This window comes from Corvus cornix, chromosome Z (genome assembly GCF_000738735.6).
Source record: "Corvus cornix cornix isolate S_Up_H32 chromosome Z, ASM73873v5, whole genome shotgun sequence".
NCBI lineage: Eukaryota > Metazoa > Chordata > Aves > Passeriformes > Corvidae > Corvus > Corvus cornix.
The window spans coordinates 53,624,518-53,648,695 of NC_046357.1; the positions used below are offsets into that span (position 1 = coordinate 53,624,518).

General features: G+C 38.2%; 1 protein-coding gene across 6 annotated transcripts in view; it reads left to right on the forward strand.

Moving 5' to 3' along the window:
• Positions 1-24,178, forward strand: part of FAM172A (family with sequence similarity 172 member A) — a 265,595-nt gene that overhangs the window by 43,247 nt on the left and 198,170 nt on the right. For all 6 annotated transcript variants that reach the window (XM_039567672.1, XM_039567673.1, XM_039567671.1 and 3 more), the window contains 2 exons: positions 14,484-14,549; positions 22,726-22,917. In XM_039567672.1, coding sequence (XP_039423606.1) covers positions 14,484-14,549; positions 22,726-22,917 — 258 coding nt within the window. The remainder of the gene's footprint in view (positions 1-14,483; positions 14,550-22,725; positions 22,918-24,178) is intronic.

Sequence of the window (24,178 nt, forward strand, 5' to 3'; positions counted from 1 at the left end):
GTCTGCACAATTTAAGTTCAAAAATGCAGATCTTTAAGAAACCAGAATAAGCGCATCCTTCAGTAAGAGCCTGTTCCATTTTGTGCTAGTTTGAAAATAAACCAGTGGGAGATAGCAAGTCAGAATTAAAATTTAATAGGAAAATTAAAATAAATGCAATAGTACAAGAACACTGACAGAGTCAGGATACAACCTGACACCCTGTTAGTCAGGGTGGTGGTAGCAGTCCAGATGAAGTGGTCCTGTTGAAGTGATGATTTTGTAGAAGGGTCTGGTCTTCACCTGAAGGTCCAGTGGTAGCTCTTGTCCTCCGGGAATCCAGTTGGTAAGGGCTGAGTGTGCTGTTTCAAACCCCAAATTATATCCAGGTGGGAATGCTTGGCTCCTCCCCCTGGGCGGAGCATCTCACAATGGGATGATGTAATTCTGTGAGTCATGCAGTGAGGCTTGATAGCCCATTAACAGAAGTTATCTCCCGGAGGGAGTTATCAGGGATGTGTCATGGAAGAGATAAAGAACATTGCCCCATGTGGTTTTAACAGGTGGTGATGGAATACATACTTTTGGTTACATCTTACTTTGTAACCTAAGACACATTTAAAGTGTATCCACTGTAAAGAGCAAGCTATGCCTCTTTTAGGTGCTGTTGGTGTGGATCCTGCGAACTATTCCCAGATTCCTCTATTATTCAAGTTCAATGGGACAAACCTGGTTGTGTGTACAGACTAGGGAGCAAGTGGCTGGGAAGCAGTGCTGTGGAAAGGGACTTGGGGTTTTTTGTTAATGCCAAGCTGCATATCAGTGAACAATACGCCCTGGCAGCCGGGGGCATCAGGCCCAGCACTGCCAGCCAGCAAGGGGACGGGATTGTCCTGCTCTGCTCTGCACTGGGGTGATCTCACCCTGAGTATTGTGTGCAGTTTTGGGCACCATAATATAAAAAAGACATTAAGCTGTTAGCAATCCAAGGGAGGGCCATTAGGATGGTGAAGGATCTGGAGGAGAAGCCTTATGAGACGTGGCTGAGGTCACTTGGTTTGTTTGGCCTGGAGGAGACTGAGGGAAGACCATGTCATGATCTTAACATCCTGACAGGCAGAAGTGGAGGGGCAAGAACTGATCTCTTTGTTCTTGTGTACCAATGACAGGACAAAAGGAGACAACATGCAGCTGAGTTGAGGAAGGTTCAGGTTAAATATGAGGAAAAATTTCTTCACCCAGAGGTGGTTGGACACTGCAGCAGGTTCCCCAGGGAAGTGGTCACAGCACCAAGGCTGTCTGAGTTCAAGAAGCATTTGGACAACACTCTCGGGGACATGGTGTGATTCTTTGGGCTGTCCGGTGCAGAGCAAGGAGTTGGACTCAATGATCCTCATGGATCCTTCCAACTCAGCTTATTCTGTGACCTATGAAGGTTTCAGTTTCAAAGTGCGTATTGCCTTCCACCAACTGATTTTTCAAGACATGTGTTGTGATGCACCTAAAAAGGTATTATCTGGTAGTATGTATACTGCTACTCAATTCTATTGTGTTTAGCAAAAGTGCACCTTTAGAGTGTTGTGTACCTTGAAATCAGTTTGTGTAGTAGAAAAGGAAACAGCTTGTTTGATAACATGAGCTTATACTCACAGCTGTCAGCCAGGAACAGAGCTCTTGTTTGTCCTGAATGTTGATCTACTGTTAAGTTTACAGTGTCGCATCTCTTTTTTCTGAAGTATTTTGGGAATGTCAGGGACCATTGGATGCTACTTTGCTAGGACTACATAAGGTTAAACATGAAGTAAAAGGTCTGATAAATTCTTGCAGATATCAGCATAGTTCAGTGCTCTTGATCACAGTGTCTAGTATGCAAAAAATACTTCCAGATGTATATGGTTGTAGGTAAATAAAATTCAAATAATTTTCTCAGCAGATTAAGTTGAATTCAGCTTCTGGAAGTTATCAAGGTGCATACTGAGTTGCAAGTACATGACTTCAAGTTTTATCAGTTCTCCATCAGTAAGCTAAAACTGCAAATTAATAAAGTACATCATTAATATTTCTTTCTGGAACATCTTCCTTTATACAGATACTGTATGATTGGGTAATTACAAAGTAAATCTGTAAGATGATATTCACTTATCTTTCTGTAAAACAAACCTGGTGTCAGTTCACAGTCTACCTAAGAATTAAAATATATTTTTTCTTTTCTTTAGCTGTCTTTTAGAAAGTTATACTCCTTGGTGAACTGCTCAGTATATTCTTCTGGTTTCATTTTCTTGGGCTTACCTTTCCACCTTCACGGGAAACCAATTGAGGATATTGTCAGATAGATTAGAAAGAAGAATTTATTTGGCTGAAATATTAAATGAACTACTAATAATTTTTGACATAAAAATAGCCTGTAATCCCAGAGATAATATAGGTAAAACGAGCATAAAGAAATCATGAGGTGACTACCAGGCTTCCTAGAGATGAGCCCAAGGGTGGTAAGCCCAAGTCAGGGGTAAAGGGAAAGTGAAGATTGATGCACATTTTTAATGCTATTTAGTATTTTGTTGGACAGGCTATATTCAGTAACAGAAAAGATCCTAACTTAGGTCATAGGAACATGTTTTTGGGATGATTTACAATATTCAGGAGTGCAGATGTTCTTGATTCTGCGTTACAAGTCGTAATTTTAAGAATACTATGTTGGGAAAATAAGGCACATTTGCCAGCAGCACAAACAGCAGAAGTCATGATACTCACTTCTCAACCCAGCGAAACCAAGATTGTTTGGCTGACTATCAAAAGGAGAATTCAAGAGAGCAAGGGGTGACCTCTAGGCCATTTGCAGGAGATTTTAAAAGGCTCTAGGGAGTGCTGCAAGCAGGAGTGGGCAAACAGGCAGGGCACGGCATGTTAGTGAGTGCGTGGCACAGCAGTTTGCAGGCAGTTCCCACAGGCAGTTCCCACAGGCAGGATGAGCAGGAAGGGTGCAGCCGCACTCCTGGTGTTGGGTGTGCTTTTTCCATCCCCCCCAAACCATGGTTAGCAAATGATCAAAAGTCATTGCTGCTGCTGCCAGCAAAAGTGTGCTAACCCAAGCAGAGTCCCCCAAGGACACAGTTGTCCAGACCCCTGGCTGCAGGGAGTGTCTGAGCCTGGGGGCAGTACCAGAAGACACCGGTGTGTGGTGTGAGCAGGTGAATGATCTGCTCTGTCTGGTGGCAGGGCTTAAGGAAGAACTGGGAAGGCTGAGGAGTGTTAGGGAGAGTGAAAGAGAAATAGACTTGTGGACTTACAGCCTTGCAAACCTGCAAGAAGTTCAGCAGGAGTCAGAGGAGCCCTGACCATCTTACCATCAGGCAGAAGGAGGAGACCTAGCAGATGGGGGGAATGGAAATGGGTACCCAATCACAGAGGTTGTAAAATTCCCTCCTGACCCCCATCACCCTCCCAGGTGCCCTTACAGAGTGGGTACGAGGCCCTGGGTCCAGAGGGTCAGGCAGATGACACTAAAGAAAAACATCTGTCTGGAGAATCTTCCACCTGCACTTCGTCTGTCAGATGCATCACAGCGTCAGGAATTAAGAATAAAAGAAGGATAGTTGTAGTAGGTGATTCCCTTCTGAGGGGAGCTGAGAGCCCTGTATGTCAACCAGACCCATGCCACAGTGAAGTCTGATGCCTTCCTGGGGCCCAGGTATGGGATATCACCAGGAGACTCCCTGAAATAATTCAGCCCTCTGATTATTACCCACTGCTGGTTGTCCAGATTGGCAGTGATGAGGTTGACAAGAAGGGGGTACCAAGGTCATTAAAAAGGATGTCAGGGCTCTGGACTGACTGGTTGATGGGGCAGGAGCACAGGTGTTGTTCTGCTCAGTTCCTTCAGGAGCAGGGATGAAAAATGAAAGGAACAGGAAAACCCATGTTATCAATGCATGGTTTAAGGGCTGGTGTAATCAGAATTTTGGTTTCTTTACCACGGGCAATTTTTACAGCACCAGGCCTTCTTGAGTCAGATGGGCTCCATCTGTCTAACAAGGGCAAAAGGATTCTAGCCCATGAGTCGGCAGGGCTGACTGAGAGGGCTTTAAACCAGGTTTGAAGAGGGAAGGGGATGAAACCAGGCTTCCTAGAGATGAGCCCAAGGGTGGTAAGCCTGAGTCAGGGGTAAAGTTAGCAGCCCAGCTGAAGTGCCTTTACACTGATGCAGGCAGCATGGGTAACAAACAAGAGGAGCTGAAGCCATGGGACAGCAGGAAAGCTGTGACATAGTCACCATCACAGAAATGTGGCGGCATGACTCGCATGACTGGAGCGCCGCAGTGGGTGGCTGCAAGCTCTTCACAAGAGACAGGTAGGCAGGAGAGGTGGGCGGGTGGCTCTGTATGTTAGGGAGGCTCTCAACACCATGGAGCTGGAGATCAATGACAAAAAGATCAAGTACCATGGGTAAGAATCAGGGGAAGGCCAGCAAGGCTGACATTCTGGTGGGAGTCTCTTATAGACCAGCCAACCAGAATGAAGAGATTATTCTATAAGCATTATTCTACAAGCAGCTGGAGGGTGTTTCAAGATCGCCAGCCCTTGTTCTTGTAGGGGATTTAACCTGCCAGATACCTGCTGGGAGCTCAGCACAGTGGGAAAGAGGCAGTCCAGGAAATTCTTGGAATGTGTGGAGGAGAGCTTCTTGTCACAGCTGGTGAGTGAGCGTGCCAGGGGTGGGGCTCTGCTAGGCCTGCTGTTTGCAAACAGAGAGGAGCTGGTGGGAGACGTGGTGGTCAGAGGCCGTCTGGGGCACAGTGACCATGAAATAATAGACCTTTCAATTCTTGCTGAAGTAAGGAGGGGCCTCCACAAGACTTCTATCCTGTATTTCCAGAGGACGGACTTTGGGCTATTCATGGGACTGATTCAGAAAGTTCCCTGGGAAACAGCCCTTGAAAACAAAGTGATCCAGGAAGGTGGACATACTTTAAGAAATAAATCTTGAAGGCACAGGAGCCTGTGTTCTGTGTTCCTGTGTGCTGAAAGAGAAGCCAGCAGGGAAGAAGACTGGCCTAGCTGAGCAGGGAGCTTTCCCAGGAACTCAGGGGGAAAAAAAAAAAGAGGGTGGAAAAAGGAGTGGGCAACTCAGGAAGTGTTCAAGGATGTTGTTAGGTCATGCAAAAAGAAAATTAGAGATGCAAAAGCTCTGTTAGAAGTTAATCTGGCCATTTTGTAAATGACAATAACAAGTGTTTTTATAAATACATTAATAAAAAAAGGACCAAGGAAAACCTCCATTCTTTATTGAATACTGGGGGCTGAAAATAATCACCAAAGATGAGGAATAGGCTGGTGTACTTCACACCTTAGTCTCAGTCTCCAACAGTAAAACTGGTTGTCCTTGGGACAGCTGGCCTCCTGAGCTGGTAGACAGGGATGGGGAGGAGATTAAATGCCCTGTAATCCAGGAGGAGGTAGGTAGTGACCGACTGTGTGACTTAGATGTTCACAAGTCTGTGGGGGTGCTGATGCCTAAAGATGTTTAGCATCAGCAGAAGTCCTATGAGGGGCTTCTGAAGGAGCTGGAGTTGTTTAGCCTGGAGAAAGAGGGTCCTTTTCAGCTAAAATTAAATCCTGTTTATTTTGACACACTAGTGTTCTGGAGCACAGTGGCAAAATGGCGAGGACATCTTGCTATGGAAAGAAGGTATTATTTAGAGTTCTGCTCTGGATTTACATAAAATTAATCTTCAGGCCAGTGAATATTTATCTGGTCATTTCTGCTGAGCAATGAAAGGTAGCACAGTTAGATGATGCTTGACACATCACTGACTTTCTTGTCTGTGACTACAGAAGCTGGTGTGCTTTAACTGTGTTAATCTGATATGTCATTTGGTTTTGGCATGGATTTTTAACCTTTTGAAACCAGAGCACTGCCTCTCCACTTAAACAGTGGTTTTATCCATAACAGTTGGAATAATCAAAACTGCTCTTTCTTCCAGATCCCTTTTCATAACTCATCTCTACTATGAAATTTAGAGATACGATAGTTGTAGCTCTATAGATAGGATTGGAATATTAAAATGTATTTATAATCTTCATTTAAACTTGTTCCACTGTTAAACTTTTGAGCTTTTTTTAGTTTCCATCTTTCTTTTGCAAACTTTTCATCATTGTGTTTCTTATCTCAGCTTGGGACAAGGGTCTTGCTTTCTGCTGATGTTTAACTGCTTGTAGTGCAAGGTGCTTGGTTAATTAATTATTAATCCTCTGCTTAATGCTGATACATATATATTTATATGTATGTATATTTTTAAAAAAAATAGAGAATTTCCATAAGATAGACTTTGTAATTAAGCCATTTCTAAAGCCAAATAATTGTCAAGTGATTTCTAAAGTTAGAGATGGATCTCTTAAAAAGGAAAAAAAAAAGGAAAACAAAAAATAAACCAACAGGTGTCAGCAAAGACCATGTAACAACACATTGGTTCAAATCACATCAACAGTATATGCTGCATTCATGGCAAATCTCTGTTGTCTTTCATTTAATTCTCTTGAAAGATCTTGAGATCCTAGTCGTGATCAGTCAGCTCGAAATCCAGAGTATTTACAACTGTGTATTAAGGTTAAATTGAATCGCTTTCAGTAGAAAACACAAGAAATGACATAGAGATAACGTCAGTTCCATCTTAATGAATTGTTCTTCCACACTATAATCCAAGTGAAGTCTTTGTGGATTTTTAAAATGCCACTGATTTTGTTTCTCTGTGGTTTTTTTTTTTCCTTTTTTAGCTTGCTGAACTGAGGCTTTAGAAAGTTCATTCGGCTTTTAGGCTTTTTGTTCTAGAATGGTGATGGTGAGGGGTATCTTTTTGTTTGCTTGTCCCAATTCTTAGGTAAGTCTGTATCCAAGAGCAGTATGTTAAAAAGTTCGTTGCATCTCTCATTAGTACATATTGGCAGGTTTGTCACCTCAGGGTCAAAGGAAAGCTCATTCAACCAAGGCTATGGCAGCCACAGTAGCAAGCCTCAGGTTAGTCCCACCACTTGAGATTTGCTGCAGGGCAGTCAGTTGGAATTAATTTTGCATTTGTTTCACTGAACATTGTTGCTCTTACACTGCAATGAGGAAAACATTGTGGGTAGACTACTCTATGTCATAAGGATTGTTTCCCTCTTGTGCTTATTTTCTCTTTTTGCATTGAAGTGCCTATTACCAATGAGGAGACAAATCTTATAAAATAACAAAATCCATTACTCATAATGACATTGATAAGCTTCTAGTGGTTTATATGTGTTTATTTTTGAGATAAGTTACAAAGCTTCCAACCTCTGTACTCTGACTTGAAGTTCTTAGAAAATACTAGTAGTGCTGAGGAGTCTAATCTCTTATGCTGAGTAGAAATTACTTGAAAATAGTATCCTTTTTATGCTCATGGAAGTTCCATTTTTGAGAAACTTAGATTCAAGAGATTGTAACTTTTAATGTCAGGTCTGAATTAATAATTAAAATAATTTCAGAGGTCTGAGGAGCTGATAGTGAATCTCTTGGTGTACTGTAAGAAGTTAAGTCAAAGATACAACTTTACAAAAAGAAAGAATACAAAGGCAAATGAGGCTGATTTTGGTATGTCTGTGTGGATTTCTGAGGTGAACTGGTAATGTTCAGCTGTTAGACATTTTAAGTGCAGTTCTGTCACAGGATGGGAGTTGACAAATAAACCTAAAGTCACATTAGTTTTGCATCTCTAAAGAAAAGGAAACAAACCCTTGCATTTTTCTTCAAGTATAAGAAGTTATGTCTGAGTGACTTATTGCAGAGGGTAGACGTGGTCAGACTTCAGTAATTTCTAAACCAAAAATATCACTAATAATTTTAATTCTATTTTCTCCTCTTTTTTCTGTAATGTGTGTTCATGTAGGAGATTAAACTGAGGTTAAAATATAGTTATCTGAGAATGTTACTGGAGGAATAATAAACTACTAATGACACTAATAATGTATTAACCCTTTTATGATACGACTTAGGAAAACCCAAGAAGTCAGTCAAGAAGGAAAATGCCATTGTAGCTGTGTTTTATTAGCTAAAGTTCTGAAAAATCTGTCCACTCATAAAAACGTGCAATGAAAATTATTGCCACTAGATTCTCTTACTCTCTCCACTCTCATTTACTTTGAGAACTGTCTAAAAATTAATGAAAAGTGATCTGACAGAGTGTTTAATGAGTATTTTTTCACAAGCTGGTCTCTTTGGAGGTAGAAGCCCCTATCCACTGAGTAAGTGTGTCATTGCCAACACATCTCACTCATGATGGGAAGTGGCCATTCTTAACTTTGAGGGAGTAGTTCTGTCTCTGTTCATATTTAATCCTTGGAGCAGTGAAAAGTGGTAGCAAGAGCAGTAATGGGGATGATGGCTTTCTGTTTGTGTTTTGAATATCTGTAAATGAGGAATATGATGTGGGAGATCTCAGATCCATCCAGCTGGATCTGGTCCACCAGAAGAATATATTTAATCCATAGTTTTGTCCATTTTCTTTTTTTTTTGCCAAAATCTGCTACAAGTGTGTAGGAGTAGGCAGTGGTGTGGACAACTTGAGTTAACAGCTCATCATTTCTCCAAGGTCTTGTAATCTGTCCTCTGTCATGGGAGTGGTTGTAATGTCAACTGATCTCATGTGCCTTATCCTTTGTCATGTCACATGTGCTTTATTCTTTATCATATGTTAACTGTACCCCAGCCGTTTGACGGGGTTGTTGGCATTTTGGTCATGAGGGATGCACATATGGGGAAAGAGGGGGACATGTGGCATTTGATTGTCTTCAAAGAGACTTTGTGGTTTGTGCTAGCCTGAGGGTTCCTCACATCTGTCGTGAATCCATGACTGTTGGTTGCACGGTAATGATTTCCAGTGACACCTGATAGATGCCAGGTTACAAGTGAAAGGCCACAAATGACCCAGAATGATGCCAATTTTTTAGTATATTTTTAGCTGAGAATTCACTCAAGAAAACATTTTGCAAGTTCAAGTAATTTACTTTGTCTTTTTTCTTATTTTTCCCTCTGCAGCAGGCTTGTTCTATTTGTATATGTAATCTTCTGGTGGGTACTCATGCTTGGTTTTGAAAGTGGGAGCACATTTGGGGGGGGGGGGGAAGAAGAGAATTCAGAGGACTTGGGTTGTAAAGCACAGCATAGCAGGGGAACTTGACGGGCAAGGCTCAGTGCACTTCACTGAGTCCCAGCATGGGTTTTGGTATGGTATGTACTGAAGCAACTCCTCTGGATTAAGATGTAGATGTTATTAATCAAGTCACTGAGTTGTGATCTGTTGTCTGTATACCTGGCAATCTCTGTTGTGGAAAAGTTCACTAGTGGGTCAGCTGCAATTTTGCTCTTCCTCATGTATGCTGTGCTGGTTTTTTGATGTTTTCAGAATGTGATACAAGGCTTTTTTCCATGTCTTACAGACTTAAAATGGAGGGGTTATTATTATAAACTGAGCTATTTTGGAATTGCCTCCTTGCTTTGTGGGATTTCTTTTTTCAGTATTCTTTTCCAGACTCTGTTTAAAGACCTCCACTACTTAGTGTATTGAAGTGCCTCTTTGGTATTTGTCTCCACTTATAATCGTATTTAGAATTCAATACCTTCATGGTCTTTGTAACTTTAAATGTGTTGGTGTCACTGGCTCTTGGTCTTTAATTTCTATTTTCACGTAGATCTATGCAGGTTCCGATCTTTTGATCATGTAGCTTCAGGATGCTGTATTGCAAAGATTTCACAAATTAGGCTGCTAACAAAATTTTTCTATGCTTTTTGATTATTGAAAACAGTCCATAAGAAAGTCCTCTATATGAACAACACAGTCTTAAAAGAACACGTGTTGTAGGAAGCCAGGACCTTACCAATTAACATGTACTACACTTGTGTGTACCAGGTCTGTGTTTCCACCTGGAGTTTAAGTTTTGCTCTGCAGACGGTATGCAGCATTATAGTCTTGCTGTCATGGTGCAGAATATTTAGCAATGCAAGGGTAAAACAAAGGTCTGTTGTAAGATAAAGTGCTTTTCTCTGTTCTTTTTGCTGTCTGTCCAAGTCATTATGTTTAATTTTTCTGTGATTAAAAGAACCTGTTTTCTGGATCCATGTGAAGGATTACTGGTCACAACATAGCTCTATCCCCCCAGTTATCCATTAGGCTATTGAACTTTGCAGATTACATATTTGAGACCACTAACACTTTGAAAAGGTATTTTTGGAGGTATTCTCTGTTATATCCAACATCAGTCAAGACTGACTTATTTTAAGCTCCTCAGAAGGGCAGTGGTGAGCACTAAGTTTGGTTCCACTCCTGAACCATGCGTATTAAGGCTCTCAACCTTGTGCACCATAGATGAAGGAAAACTAAAACAAAGAAATGGTAGCAGAGATTAGATACTTGTGCTTTTAATACACCCAGGATAACCTACTTGGTTTTACTGCTCAGGATGTGTTCTACTCAGCTGTGGTCCCTGCTCTCATCAGCTTGCCTTCATTATGGGAATTTTTTTAGTGCAACACAATTAAAATAGCTGTGATTTCATTTAGGGCAGAAGTTTCTCAGGCTTAGGGAAAGCAGAACTCAGGCTCCTCTGCTCAATGAGAGCAATTTAAAGTATAAGCAATGTAGTTTCCTACCAGAGAAGACTGCTTTGTTCTGGGAAGAAAGTTTTCTCTACCACACAATTTGAATGCAGCCTTTTTTGGGTGATTGAAATGTTAGGCTTTCCATGGCTGGAGAGGATTTCTCTCTTGCTATCAGAATAGGTCATGGGAGGCATGGAATTTTTAGGGATTTGTGTTTTGTTTTTTTTTTTTCCTCCAGTTCTCCCAACAGTCAATAAGAACACCTTGATAGTTCTAAGTTCAGATATTTGTCTTATTTAGGATGTGTTTTCCTGATAGACAGCACTTAGGAGTGAATGAGGTGCAGGAATACTCTAATATGAGGTGGAAGTTTCCCGTATCTCATACAAGAATTACAGAACTGCCAGTTTCTTCTCCATTTATCAGGCAATTAATTTCATACACTGTGGGCAGGTCTTACTGTTGTTGTTTTTCCTTTCCCATCTTGGACACAGTGATGCCTGCTCTCCAGCCACTTGAATTACCATGCAGTATACTGCTTATATACAGTTTTGGCATGAGTTTCAAGAGCCTTAGAAAAAGTGCAAATATCCCAGGTTAGTATGACTAACGTGAGTAGGGCTCTCTAGTAAGTGTTACACTGAGAATGTCTGGATCTGAACAATTTGTTGCTTGATAGGTGAGATGATTTATTGGTGCAGGACTGAATTGATCAGCCTGTGTCACTATATACCTGCAGTGATGAGCAGCTGTGTGACTGATAATTAGTCCAGGAGAGTTTGTAGAGTGTAACCAGAACCACCTTCTCATGCAAGAAGTCGCAGGACACTTCACAACATTCTACAGTACTTTCTACAACAGTTTTCACATCTTAAGTATAGAACACCAGCATACACAAGCTAATATTGCTACTTAGAGAAGCTGTGGCTATATAAATTGTATAGATTCAAAATATTAAGTCTAACTAGTTCTATATAAACAATATCAGTTTCCTTTTCTTTTTGCTACCTGTAGGAAAGATATTTTTATAATTAATTTTTTTTAATTACTCATCAGCCATAAAATCAGAATAAGTCATTAAAAGCATAAAAATCCAAAAGTAGTGTTGGATGTGTAGTATTTTCAGTACTTGCAGCCATATTCCTAGATAGGGCAGAATTTTGCTAGATTTTCCTAGGCAGGACAGGATTTTGTCAAGTTTTCCAGACACATCTCTGATAAATGCAGGAAATCTGGCCATTAGTGATGTTTTCAAATCTGGAAAATTTTGGACTTGGATGGCACTTAAGAAATCTTGTGTATCACTTTCCATAATTTAAAACTGGTAGTATACCATGCTAGGATATCCCTAAACATGTGGATCTATTGCAAAAAAACCCTCAACCACTTCTGTAGCTACATACACACTGGGGCAGTTTTAGGGGTTTTTTTGTTTGAGGGTTGTTTTTTATGGCATTTTTTCCTGAAATCTCTGGGCAGTGCAGGCCATCCAGGTGCTGGGCTGTCTGAGGATGATAATCTCAGACTTCGCTTGTGAGCCTCCAACCTCCTCTATCTTTCTTTATGTTTGCGTTTATTGAAAGCATTCATTAGGTTAAGTCTTCGCCACACCAGAGTGCTCTACTGATTCAACAGTCCCATTTTTAAGGCTGTATTGCTATTTATTATCTTAGAGTAGTGCATAAAGAGTCAGTTAGAATGAGACCCCCCTTGAGACAGCTGTGGAAAAAATGAGTAGAGGTTTATTTCTGCTCCGAAGACACACAGTCTAAATAAATGAGAAAGAATAGAAGAAATAGATACAAATAGCTGCAAAAAGGGTAGAATTTTACAAGTAGTGTGTAAAATATATTTTCTGCAGAGTAATTTTTTTCTTTTCCAAGTGTTATTTTAGTTATTTTGACAGTGTGTAGATGCCTGAATTGAGAGTTAAAAACAAAATTTCTATGTTGCAGGCCATATTATCATTATATTTACTTTAATGTCTGTACAGCATTAGCATTTGAGACTGCAGGAACTTAACTGCTTTACTTGTTGGTGTTACACTGCAGTCAATTTCGGTGAACCATAAAAAGTTTGCCCCTGAAGGTAAAATAACACTGTATGCATGTTCCTAGCATACTGCTTTGGGGATAAACATGTCTTAAATCAACTCATCACTCGCAGCTGAATTCCTTCTCCAAATGCAGTTTCTGTGTAGATAATAATGTTCAGAAAGACTGATTTTCTGTAAGCCATAAAGGTTTTTGAACATAATTCTGTCAATAAATGTATTTGATCAGGATCACAAAGAATTCTTATAATCCTAATAAAGATTTGGGGTTTTAGTGAAAGGAGGGGAGGGGCATATACCAACATTTTTAATTATCTTTCATCAGCACCTCCAGTTTGTTCATATGTGTTCCAAACATTTGCATATTGTGTTTCCTCACATTTACATAATAAAAACTTTTGGACTTCATTGAAACTTTTTTCCATAATTGTGCATTTGGAAAATTAAATTTGAAGTTTATGATACTCTGGCTCCTACTTGCTTGGATCATAGTGTGTTGCTAAGATGCCATCACTTGAGACCTTTGTTACAGTGATGTTTCTGTTGGGGCTTAATATACTGTGGGTTCACATGGGTATAATTGTGGCCTTGAGGGGATGGACTAAAGAACACTGTCTGGGTTTGTACCCAGATATTCTTGGATTAATATTCTGAGACTTAGATCTTGTCCTGTCTGGAATTTAAATACAGTTCTCCAAGCTTTAAAGAGAAGGCAAGCATCATTTCAGCCTCTTAATGAGTTCTTTTTTTTAACCTCTCTAATTTGCCTTTTTTTTTCTTTTCAAACTCTTGTAGCCATTCAAATCCAGTCACTAGCTTCCAAACCATTTTTACAGGCTCAAATGGACGAAGTTCCAGTTTGTTCCTCAGTTTAATTCACAAGTTAATAATAGTTACAAAGTTTTTACATCTACATCTCCATTTTTCTTAGAATATGTAAGGACAAAAAAAAAAATCCCTAGATAGTAGGCAAGGCTTTGAAATGTGAACAGTTTTGTTACATTTGAGATGGCTAGTCTTTTGTTGCAACTAGGTTGATTTTTGTGGGTTTTGTTGTTTTTTTTTTTTTTGTTTTCTGGTGGGTTTTGTTTTGGTTTTGTGTTTTTGGTTTGGTTTGGTTTTGTTTGGGTTTTTTTTTTTTTTTGGGGTGCTTTGTCTGGGCTTTTGTGTTGGGGTTTTTTGTTGTTTTGTTTTTTTTTTCCTTTGCTTGCTTTCTGAAATGATACCTTTTGTTTTGGGTGTGAAATTTCAATTTTATTCCTACATGGAGAAAAGAGATACAAGCTTGCCCCATAGTGGGGAATCTGTATGGGGTTTTCTTCTATTTAGGAACCTTTGACCCATACCTCCCCTGTTCAGTGAGCAGAAATGGCAAGGTAACTTAGCTGTGGCTGGCTACAGATCTGCTCTCCATGTAAATCATGAAGTGAACCTGGAGGGGAGAGAATTCCTGAAATCTGCTAGTAAAAAAAAAGCTTTAAAAGTATATCTTTAGAAGGAGAGCCTTTCTTCTACTTCTGAGTATATATTAATTGGTTATAAACCTTGGTTTTGAGGTTATTATTCACCTGATTATGCGCACAGCAGTGCAAAATGGATTCATAGGTACAGTTACCATTCCATTGTACTGGAAAGAAGTCTTTCCTGTGTAACAGACAGAATTTTTTGTCTAAAGCTCTAAGTTCTATAATTAGTTATATAGTAAAGGATTCAGAAAAGTGGCAAAACATACACAAGTGCTTAGAAGTTTAACCAATTAGCCTTTAAATTGTCTGCCTGCGTATGTCATTATTGTAAGTGTTTCAGTATCTGGTGGCATTTATATTTTTTTCTTTTTTTCAGATCATTACTAAATACATTTATGAACTACTGCAGAAGGAATGCCACTTGAAGAAAGTAACTCTTCCAGTAAGTATAATTTATTTTTCCAAAGGCGTTGTTTTTTTGAATCTGTACCCGGCATAGCCTGTGATCCAATATTCATATAAAGACAAGGTGTGCTAGGGCTCTGTGCAGGGCATTGCCTTCAAATTTTGCACGTGTATGCATCTGGAGATGTGGTTCCACCTCACTTCTCATGTGTTTCATTTCTCCAACTGAGCCTTCCTTACCTTTCCAGATACCAGAATTTTCAAAATGTGGGGCTTTTAATAGGAGAGCCATAAGCTTTCTGAAAAGTATTTGTGGATGTTTTGAGATGTCTACAGCTGGATGTACAGAACAGAAATGTCTTTGCAGGCAGAGGACTACACTCACATTGAGTATCAGTAAACTATTCCAAGTAATTTTTTAAAAAACACTTTTTCAGTAATTTGTAATATTTATGTAATTCAAAGTAGTTATGTTGCTTAGTGAAAATATTCGATCAACCCTTGGAAGAGGTGAAGTGCTCCCCCACATATCAGAGTGTTTATAAATACCTGTGATGTGATATGATGATGTTCAGGTATTTTTATATTCTATACTGGAGAGTGCAGGGGAGACTGGAGTGTGACAGCACTGTGTAAATTTTCCATCATTATGAAGGATTCCTATGCTCTTTGAAATCTTTTGAATTACTGTTGTTCTCCGCTGAGCCTTCCTAGTCAGTCAAGGAAAACCTGTTTAGGGTAAGGAAGGAAAAGGTCTTGCTTTAACAGTTCTGTAACATTTCACCATTCCCATTTCCATTCTCTGAGTGTTGCTTAGGGAATGTTTTGATGACCTGCCCAAACTACTAACAGTTTCCTAGAAGGGCTTTTTCAGTGTCTCCTGGTCATGGCAGAAGGAGCTGAGCTTTGAGGTTCACAGAGAAGTCGAAGGGCAAGCAGCAGCTCTCCTCCATACTCGCAGCCTGCTGGTTGCACCAGTGCCCAGAGAACCGAGACTGAGAAAGCATTTCCCCACTTCAGGTTGTTCTGTGTACACAGACATAGTATCAATTTCATCATGATGGTCTGCCTGGTGCAGTGCTAGCTGTGATCTCCAGCTTCTTTGCTAATTTTCTTTGCTGGTGAAGTTTTGGTTGAAGAATTACTTCCAGACAGATAATGCATCAAAAGACTTCTCAAGCCATGTCACACTTTGTCTGTGAAACCATGAAGCTGTCATTTATAAACTTCGAAGTGCCCAAATTTTAAGGCTATAGGACTTCCTTTGATGCCTAAAAAGGAATATTCATTTAAGTAATGCAGTGCTAAGGCTGATCAATTAGCTCCAAAACATGAAGATGAAGAAACTTGGGATGAATATTACAGCACCTCCATCACCTATGTCACACTTGCGGTGATTCTTCTGCCTGGCTCTAAGGTTTGGGTTTCTTGGCTCGGAAGAGGAATGGCCCTGGCTAGCTCCCACTTTTGGATTAATCTCTGTTTACTCGTACTTAGAAATTGTGTAGTGAGCATGAATACAGTTGTTCAGTAATACATTTAAGCTATTCTCAAATGTATGACTTCCAACTTCTGTGAAATGTCATAATTTAATTGCATTTTGGAGCAAAGTAAGAACTCACAAAATATGCAGATTTCTAATTGTGAGCATTGTGGAAAAATTCACGCAAGGTATGAGCACCGTTCTTCAGGAATGGCTGTTATGTGTAGCGAGCCCTCACCACAGTCAAAAATAGGTTATGAAGGCACATACAGAAATGAAAAATTGATACTATGTATGTAGAAGCTGAAAAATTAAAGCTGTGTGAAAGCTAGGTTTAAATCACCAGTGACAGACCCCCAAGTAACAACACAAAACCCTCTAGTTTAGACTAGTAAAGGAGACTAATAAAAGTAATAAGACAACTTCTAGGGTGAGAATAGAAGGTATATAATAATATAAATGTTGGCAAGTTACATATAAAATCACAGTAAGATCACAAAAAACAAATTTGAGCAGCTTGTTAGAGTTGTAAAGGCTAATAATAAAAGAGAACTGATAAGGCAAATAGATGAACTGCAGTTAAAATGAACACCCAGGTCAAATAAGAAAAACTAATATCATAATTTTCAATATTAATTATCCAATTTCCACATGCTTTTTTTTTTTTTTTTAACAGGCTATAATTCTGAGCAACTGTCTGAAATTTGTCATACCAATGGAGGAGACCTTGGGAGAAGTTAATATATTGTACTATAGACAAATTCCAGGATGAGATTTTTTTAAAATGTAGGGTTCTATAAGAAGTCAAACAGGAAGCTGCAGAACAGCCAATTTGTATGTAACTTACTGCTGAAATCAGCTAATAATAACAATAATGTATTGGGGGAAATGAGTACAAGTTTATTTTTAAAAAAAACCTACCAGAATTCATTGCAGGAGTCAGAGATCACATGAAGAAGAAAAATCTTGTCAGTAAAAGAGTACATGTATTTCCAATGAACTGTCAACAAACTTAACAAATGCTTTTAAGAAGGAAGTCCCCTTTAGAGTTAATTGGTTAAAAGGGGAGAAAGGTGTTAGTATTCTACAGATGAAATAATCTGTTACCAGCAAAATGCTATTAAGGCCTGAGATAGTTGTAAACAAAAGAAGAAAAGTAATTAATACAAATTTTTCTTGTTTTCTTCTAAAATTATTTGGGATAGTTAAACCTAAAGTTGATTATGATGAGTTCGGGAATTATTTCTTGATGCTGAATAACTGGATGATTAAATGACAGGAGATTCAATTCTGGTAAATATAAAATTATGGGGAAGATAACTCACTCTGTAAAGACAACAGTGGCCTCTACATGAGGTATTACAACTCAGGAAAGAGCTTGGAGTGATTGTGAGTAGTTCTCTGAGAACATCAGTGAGTGCTCAATGGCAGTCAAAAACCCTCAAAGCAAATAGGATATTAGGAATTATGAGGTATCGAGAACAAAACAGAAAAACATCGTCATTCCACTCATTATGTGGGCCTTCATGTTAAACACTGCATGAAGTCTGGATACCATATCAAAAAGGATATGAAGAATTTTAAAAAAAATACAGAGGAGGGTTGCAAGGATGATCACAGGCATGAAATGCTTTTCAGACAAAGAAAGATTAAACAAAGGTTCTTCAGCTTGGAAAATAGATGACTGAGGAAGGAATATGACAAATCTATAAAATCATGAAAGGTGAAGAGAAGATGAATAGGGAATGGGTTTTTGCTTTTTTCATAATAGAGAACCTAAGGGGCATCAAGTTTAAATTATCTGGCAGGAGATCTCTACTGGAAGAGACAGTATTATTTCATATATGTCCCAATTATATTGTGGAACTCATTGCCACAGAGTACTATCAAGGAGAGAGGTATAAATGCATACAAAAAACCCATTTGACGATATTAAGGTGGGATAGGTGCCTTGAACTATTGTACATGCCTGCCCAGTTATGTAAACTCTGGCTTGCAAGGTTCCAAAGTTACTGGCTGTCAAAACCAGGCAAGAATCATTCTATAACGCTGTTTTGTTACTGCTTCCCTATGCAATCGGACCCTACACCTTCAACTGACCAAGATGGCTTATATATATGTAAATATATATATATATGTAAAGCCTTTTTATATGGATATTTTAGGGATGAATACAAAAACTTTTTTTCTTTTAACCTAGTCACAGGTGATCAGAAAGTTGGTGTTTTGGCTTTCCTTTTTCTGTCAGCTGGTAATGAAGTTGGCAGTGCAGTGATTTTTGAATATTTGAAATGTGTTTCGGGACTGTGTTAGGTGAGGTGTTCTTTAGTTCAGCATGATTTTAGTAGGGAATGGAAATGATGTGCTTCGAACGTTTAGCATGATGGCGTTTCACGTTCTCTCATCTTCCTTAATTTCAACCTTGTGTGTAAAGTCCAACTTGCTGACTTTGTTTTGCTTTCTTAGGTGGCCGCTTCAGTTTTGGATACGAAAATTCATTAATTTCTTTTCAGATATGAAAATAAGATCAGTTGGCAGATCAGGAGAGCTTGCCAATTAATTTATTATGCCAGCATCTTTGACTGAACAGTTCTGAACATTTTTTTCTTACACAGGGAGGCCAAGATCCACGTTGCATTATTGTTACTGTAAAGCACTATACTTCTAATAATGTTCAACATACACTACTGGACTTGAAATTTTTGATGAAGAGTCTCATATTCAGGGAGAGGCCATTCAGTTACTACTTTCAAAGTTTCATTTTGGCTCCATTGAAGATTATGTTAGGAATAAAAAGAAGACTGTAATTTTTTTAGCCAGATGTAGTATTTATATTTCTCTAGTTTTAGTGGCATAATCAGTGATTGATCTTTGCTCTTCTTTAGCTCTTGAGGACAAATAGAGTGTGCCTCTGAATTAACTGCTTCTTTAACAGCTTCTGGGGAAGCTTGAGATGGAAGTTTAAATAATTAGTAACATGTTGTAGTGCTTTAAACCTAGCTGGAAATTAAGCACCATGCAGCCGCTTGCTCGAACCCCCTTTTACCTTCCCCAGCACCAGTGGAATGGGGAGGAGAATCCAAGTAAAACTTGTTAGCTGAGATAAAAAGAGTTTTATCTCATAACCTAAAATGAAGTAAATTAGAGTGATAATGATAAATGATAATAGTAAGACAAAAAACAAGTGATGTGCGATGCGATTGCTCACCACTCACTGACAGATGCTAGACCCCCGATTCCTGAACCCAGATCAGCCATGCTTCTGGGTAACTCCCCCCAGTTTATATCCTGGTCATGATGTTCTGGGGTGTGGAATATTCCTTTGGTCACTTCAGGTCGCCTGTCCCAGCCATGCTCCCTCTGAGTTTATTTTGCCTACCTTCTCACTGGTGGAGCATGAGACAAGGAAACGGAAGTCCTTGACTTCGGTTAAACACAACTTAGCAAAACCCCAAGATATCAGTGTGTTATCAACACCATTCTTGTTCTGAAGCCAAAACACAGCACTCAGCTACTGAGAAGAAATTAACTCTGTCCTGGCTGAAACCAGAACACATGTTTAATTGACAATGGCACTTAAATGCCTCACTTTGCAGAATCTTCTAAGTTATCAATGCTTTCCTCTTTCACTTCAATAGGTTAAAGTTCATCCAGGAACTATTTTTCTTTGAGCAACAATGGTCTGTAATGTTCCTTTTGCCAGTTTTGTTACCTAAGTAAAGTTAATATTTGTTCGTAAAATTTCCACCAATTTTTGGTTTGTTAAGTTAGTTGTGGTAATAGTCAAATGTTGATTAGCTGCCTGTGATATTGATCAGCGGTTCTCAGTTTTACATTTTTGATTAAAAAATTCTAAATTAGGATTTTCAGTATTGTGAAGACTGTAACCTAAGTGAGTTAGTGAGGTTTATGTTGAAACATATAAAAGAAGACTTTTCATCTTGGGACGCAAATGAGCAATTTTCTCTCTCCCCCAGCTACTTACAATTCTCACAATGTTTTTTGAGTCTTTTCAGTTTCAATTCCACTTATTTGCCACGTTCTTTCCTCCAATTATACCTGTTTTCACTTTGTAGGCTTGAGGCTCATAATTGTTGTCATATTTCTTAACTGAAATAAGTAAAATATTTAGTAAGAAAAATAATAAGAAAAATACTAGTGGATTTTTTTCCCCTTTTTAACATTTAATTTTAAACCTAAAAACCTCCAATACACCAAATAAAAAATTCCTGGAACCTAGTCAGATGTCATACATCTTGGGTTAGTAATGGCTAATTGTTGATGTGGTAGCAAGGATGTCAATAAGAATAGATTTCAAGTGTAGTTTGATTTTAACTACATTTAATATATTGATAGCAGCTGTGCAAAATACTAACTAGTGTGCTGCTGAAATACTTTATAGACTGATACTACTGTATTAGGTGATAACTCATTAGAGACAGATGTCATATGGAAAAAAGAAATTCACTGTTTGAAAACCTTAAGAATGTCATAATAGCTAGAGAGATCTCACCATAGCTGTCTACATTCATAAACTTTACAGAATTACTGTGCATTGGGAAAAAAATCCAAGAAAAAGAAAACTAACCAGTAGTTTTAAACAGTAAATTATCATTGTAATTTAGATCTGTTTGACATGCCTAGCTACAGATTACTGGAAGATTGTTCTCACCTGTGAACAGCAATGTTGAATCAAATTGTTAAATTAAACATGTTAAAAAATTTAAAATGTTAAAAATGTTAAAAAAAAAAAATCTTCCTGTATTTATTCAGTTTAGATTTACGTGATCAGAAATCAGTGTCCTTGAGTCCAGAAGAAAAAGTGGCTAATAAATGCATATTATTTTATGTGGCCTCAGTGTGTCCAGCATTAAATGGTATTCTACATTGATCTGTCAGTAAAGTAAGGTTGTGTATAGGAGTGACCTTTATGTGCATTCTTTAGTGAAATCTGGATCTAATAAATTACTACTGTTTGAAGGTGAGTTAGCTTGCAAAAAGTCTCCAAATGTGTTTAATTTTGGGAAAAGAATCAAAATAATTTTTTTTATGATCTTGGTAGATATTTTAGTTGTTTAAAATTAACTTCTTTGCAGAAGTGTGAGCTAGTTATATCTTCTAGTGCATATGATTACTAAGTGCTAGTATTTCCTATATACTACACAAAGTTTTAGTTTATAAGTGCTAAAAGCTACAGCTCAGTTACACATTAATCTGAAATGAAAATTCATAACTTTTTTTTCTTAATTATAGTGTTGTAAATATTCAGTTTATGGGTAGAAGTCAGTTATACCTTGCCAAGTACTATCTGGGATTCAGTGTTGGCTGACTTTTTACCTAATCTGTTTTACCTTTTAAGGTGTCAATACTGCTACTTCAGAAGCAGCAGCATGATCTGAGTGTAGCCACAGTCTTTTCAGTAGAACATACTCTTTACGATATTTTCTATTTTTGCACAAAGTGTGAGAGAAAATGAGTACATTTGCTGGTGCATGAGATGTTACTTTATTTTAGAGCAGGGGAATATGGTCTTCAGTACTATGGCAAATACTGAAGAAAGACATGACTATTCTTTCACGTACAAATTTGTTTTGTTCAAGTAGCCTCATTGACTTAATTCAAAAAAATATTTGATAGGAACACTTAAAAAGTCTGAAGATGCATGCAGATTTAATTTTTCCTATGGTAAGGGTAGCTAAGAATACATACCCATATATGAGAAAAAACTAATATAATCCAAACAGCCAGTTCCTTTTTTCTCAACATGGATATTATAACCTGATCTGTTTTTCTTCACTGTTGCAGAGCATGTTCCTAGTAGCTGGACAGTTAGGCCATGGGCGTGGAGGGGTGTGGAGTATAGTAGAAGGGGGAGATTTGCCTGTTTTGTTCTTTCTTTTCTATGTATTCATATAGTAGAAAGAGAAGAACGAGTAGACATGTATATTTGTTTTGCCCTCATGGTATTTACACCAGGACAGTTCTTTTGTCTTGAGGTAGGCTTGCTAAACCAAGTGTAAAACCTTTAGTGTGTATTAAACAAAAAGTACTGCTTTACTCTCTTAAAGACAAAATGTGGTATTAGGTTGCAATTTACTGAATATCAAAGCTAACTGTTGGTCTCCTCCTACACCAAAGTATCTGAGCATTGACCCTAGTGCAGGAGGACTTTTAATGAAGCTATTATTTAGACCCAAATTGGATTTCTATATTTTATTAGACCTATCCTATTAAATTTGTAACAGACAAATTTACAGTACTGTTTCCTACATGGCTTATTGAGTATTTATGTTGAGGTGGTTGATTTGGAACTTTCCAGGATTTTTTTCTTGCATTATGTAAGAATTTTATTGTTGCTTCAGGCATATCAGAGGTGAGAAATTATTTGCTTCCCCCCCACTCGCCATCTCTGATTGCTCATTTATGGACTTTTTCTTTCCTGTAAATTTCTATGAACAACTGATGTTTCAAAGCTTAAGACCTCTCTTACTCCTTTTCTTAATTTTAAATGCACCTTGGATTGCTGTTCTAAAATGTGGTATGTTTATATGTTTCAAAGTTATGTTGCATATTTTGCTTTATTTTTATTTAGTACTGGGCACAAATGCATTGAAATAGTTGTTAAATGGTGAATGCTTTTATATAAATTTGGTAGATAACTTTAAAGCTACAGGTTTTCTTCCAAAGAATTTTATGGATGCATTAAAATCTATGTTGTCTGTAACTGCAGGTTGATGCAACTGAGACTGAACCAAAGAGCTTTATCTTTATGAGTGAAGATGCATTAATAAATCCTGACAAGCTGTTGGTCCTAATTCATGGTAATGGTGTTGTCAGAGCTGGTCAGTGGGCTAGGAGACTCATAATTAATGAAGATCTGGACAGTGGGACGCAGATACCGTATATAAAGAGAGCTATTGAGGTAAGTGAAAGTGCATGGATGCAAGGTTGTGTGCGCTATGGATGTGCACCTGTGTGCCAGTGTATGAAGAGCTGTGAACCTGTGATGTTTTAATTTTTTAATCTGTGTTCTGTATTTTACTGAGTGATCATTTTATTTGTCATGGGAATACTTGTTTGGTTTTATTGGAACTTTTTTCTAGTGGAACCAGGTTCCTGTCTTGCAGTAAAAAAAAATTTAGTTGCTTGTTGTGTTGGGACTGCCCTGTAGTTTAATACAGCAGATAGTATGACAAGAGCCATTAGCAGGTGATGAAATGCAGTAGAAAACACTACAGAAATTTGGTACAATTTGGATTGTTTCATTTTATATATCATTAAATTTGTACATATTATTGCTCAATGATGGTGTAATCTAATGGTAACATGAGCTTTCATGATAACAGCAATCTTTTTTACTAGGCTTGTACTGAATTTATTAGAGGCACAGTCGTTTTCAGATTTGTACTAAATACTGATTCATTCTGATTATTTGACAGTAGAAGACATTCACATTTTGTGGACACTGTTTTGTTACATCTGTTTGAGAGACAGTGGACAGTTGGTGTTTTGTTTTTGTCATTGGAACTTTGCAGGTGTAATTCATCCTGTGCATCCTGCTACCTAAATGAAACTTCACGTAGTAAACATTAGAAGAGCCTATTCAAGACACTTTATTTCTATTGTATTTGCCAAGTTAATGTTCTACGCTAAATATCAGTGTTGCTACTGTTACTGTTTCATATTTCGCTAGACAATTTTTACAGCTGTCTTAAAAGTATTCAGGATAAAAAATGGCACTTTTTTATTTCAATAAAGCAAAGAAAGAAAACATATAAAAACATTAGGCTGTTAAGTTATTTTTGGTTTGTTTTACCCACTATCAAAGCACCAGACTACACTACGTGAGAAAAGGAAAACTAGCCCTGTGAAAGTGAGGCTTATCTTTTTCTAATATTAAGTTTTTTATTCATTTTAAGTCAAGATTCAGAGACAGAACAAAAAGTACTTCAGGATTACTGAGTGCAATACAGGTGTATGGTAGGTCCAGTATGGGACCTTTAGTGCAGGTTCCAAAACCTTTCCCAAGACACCCAAATAGCTGTAGCTACTTCAGTTTTTGTAGCAGTGCTTACGTGCTCGCATTTTTGTTCTTTCCTAGAGATGCTGCTGTCTTGGGTAACATGAGAGACCAAGTATTTCAAACTGGGGTACTAACCCTAATTTAACAGATAATTTTTAAG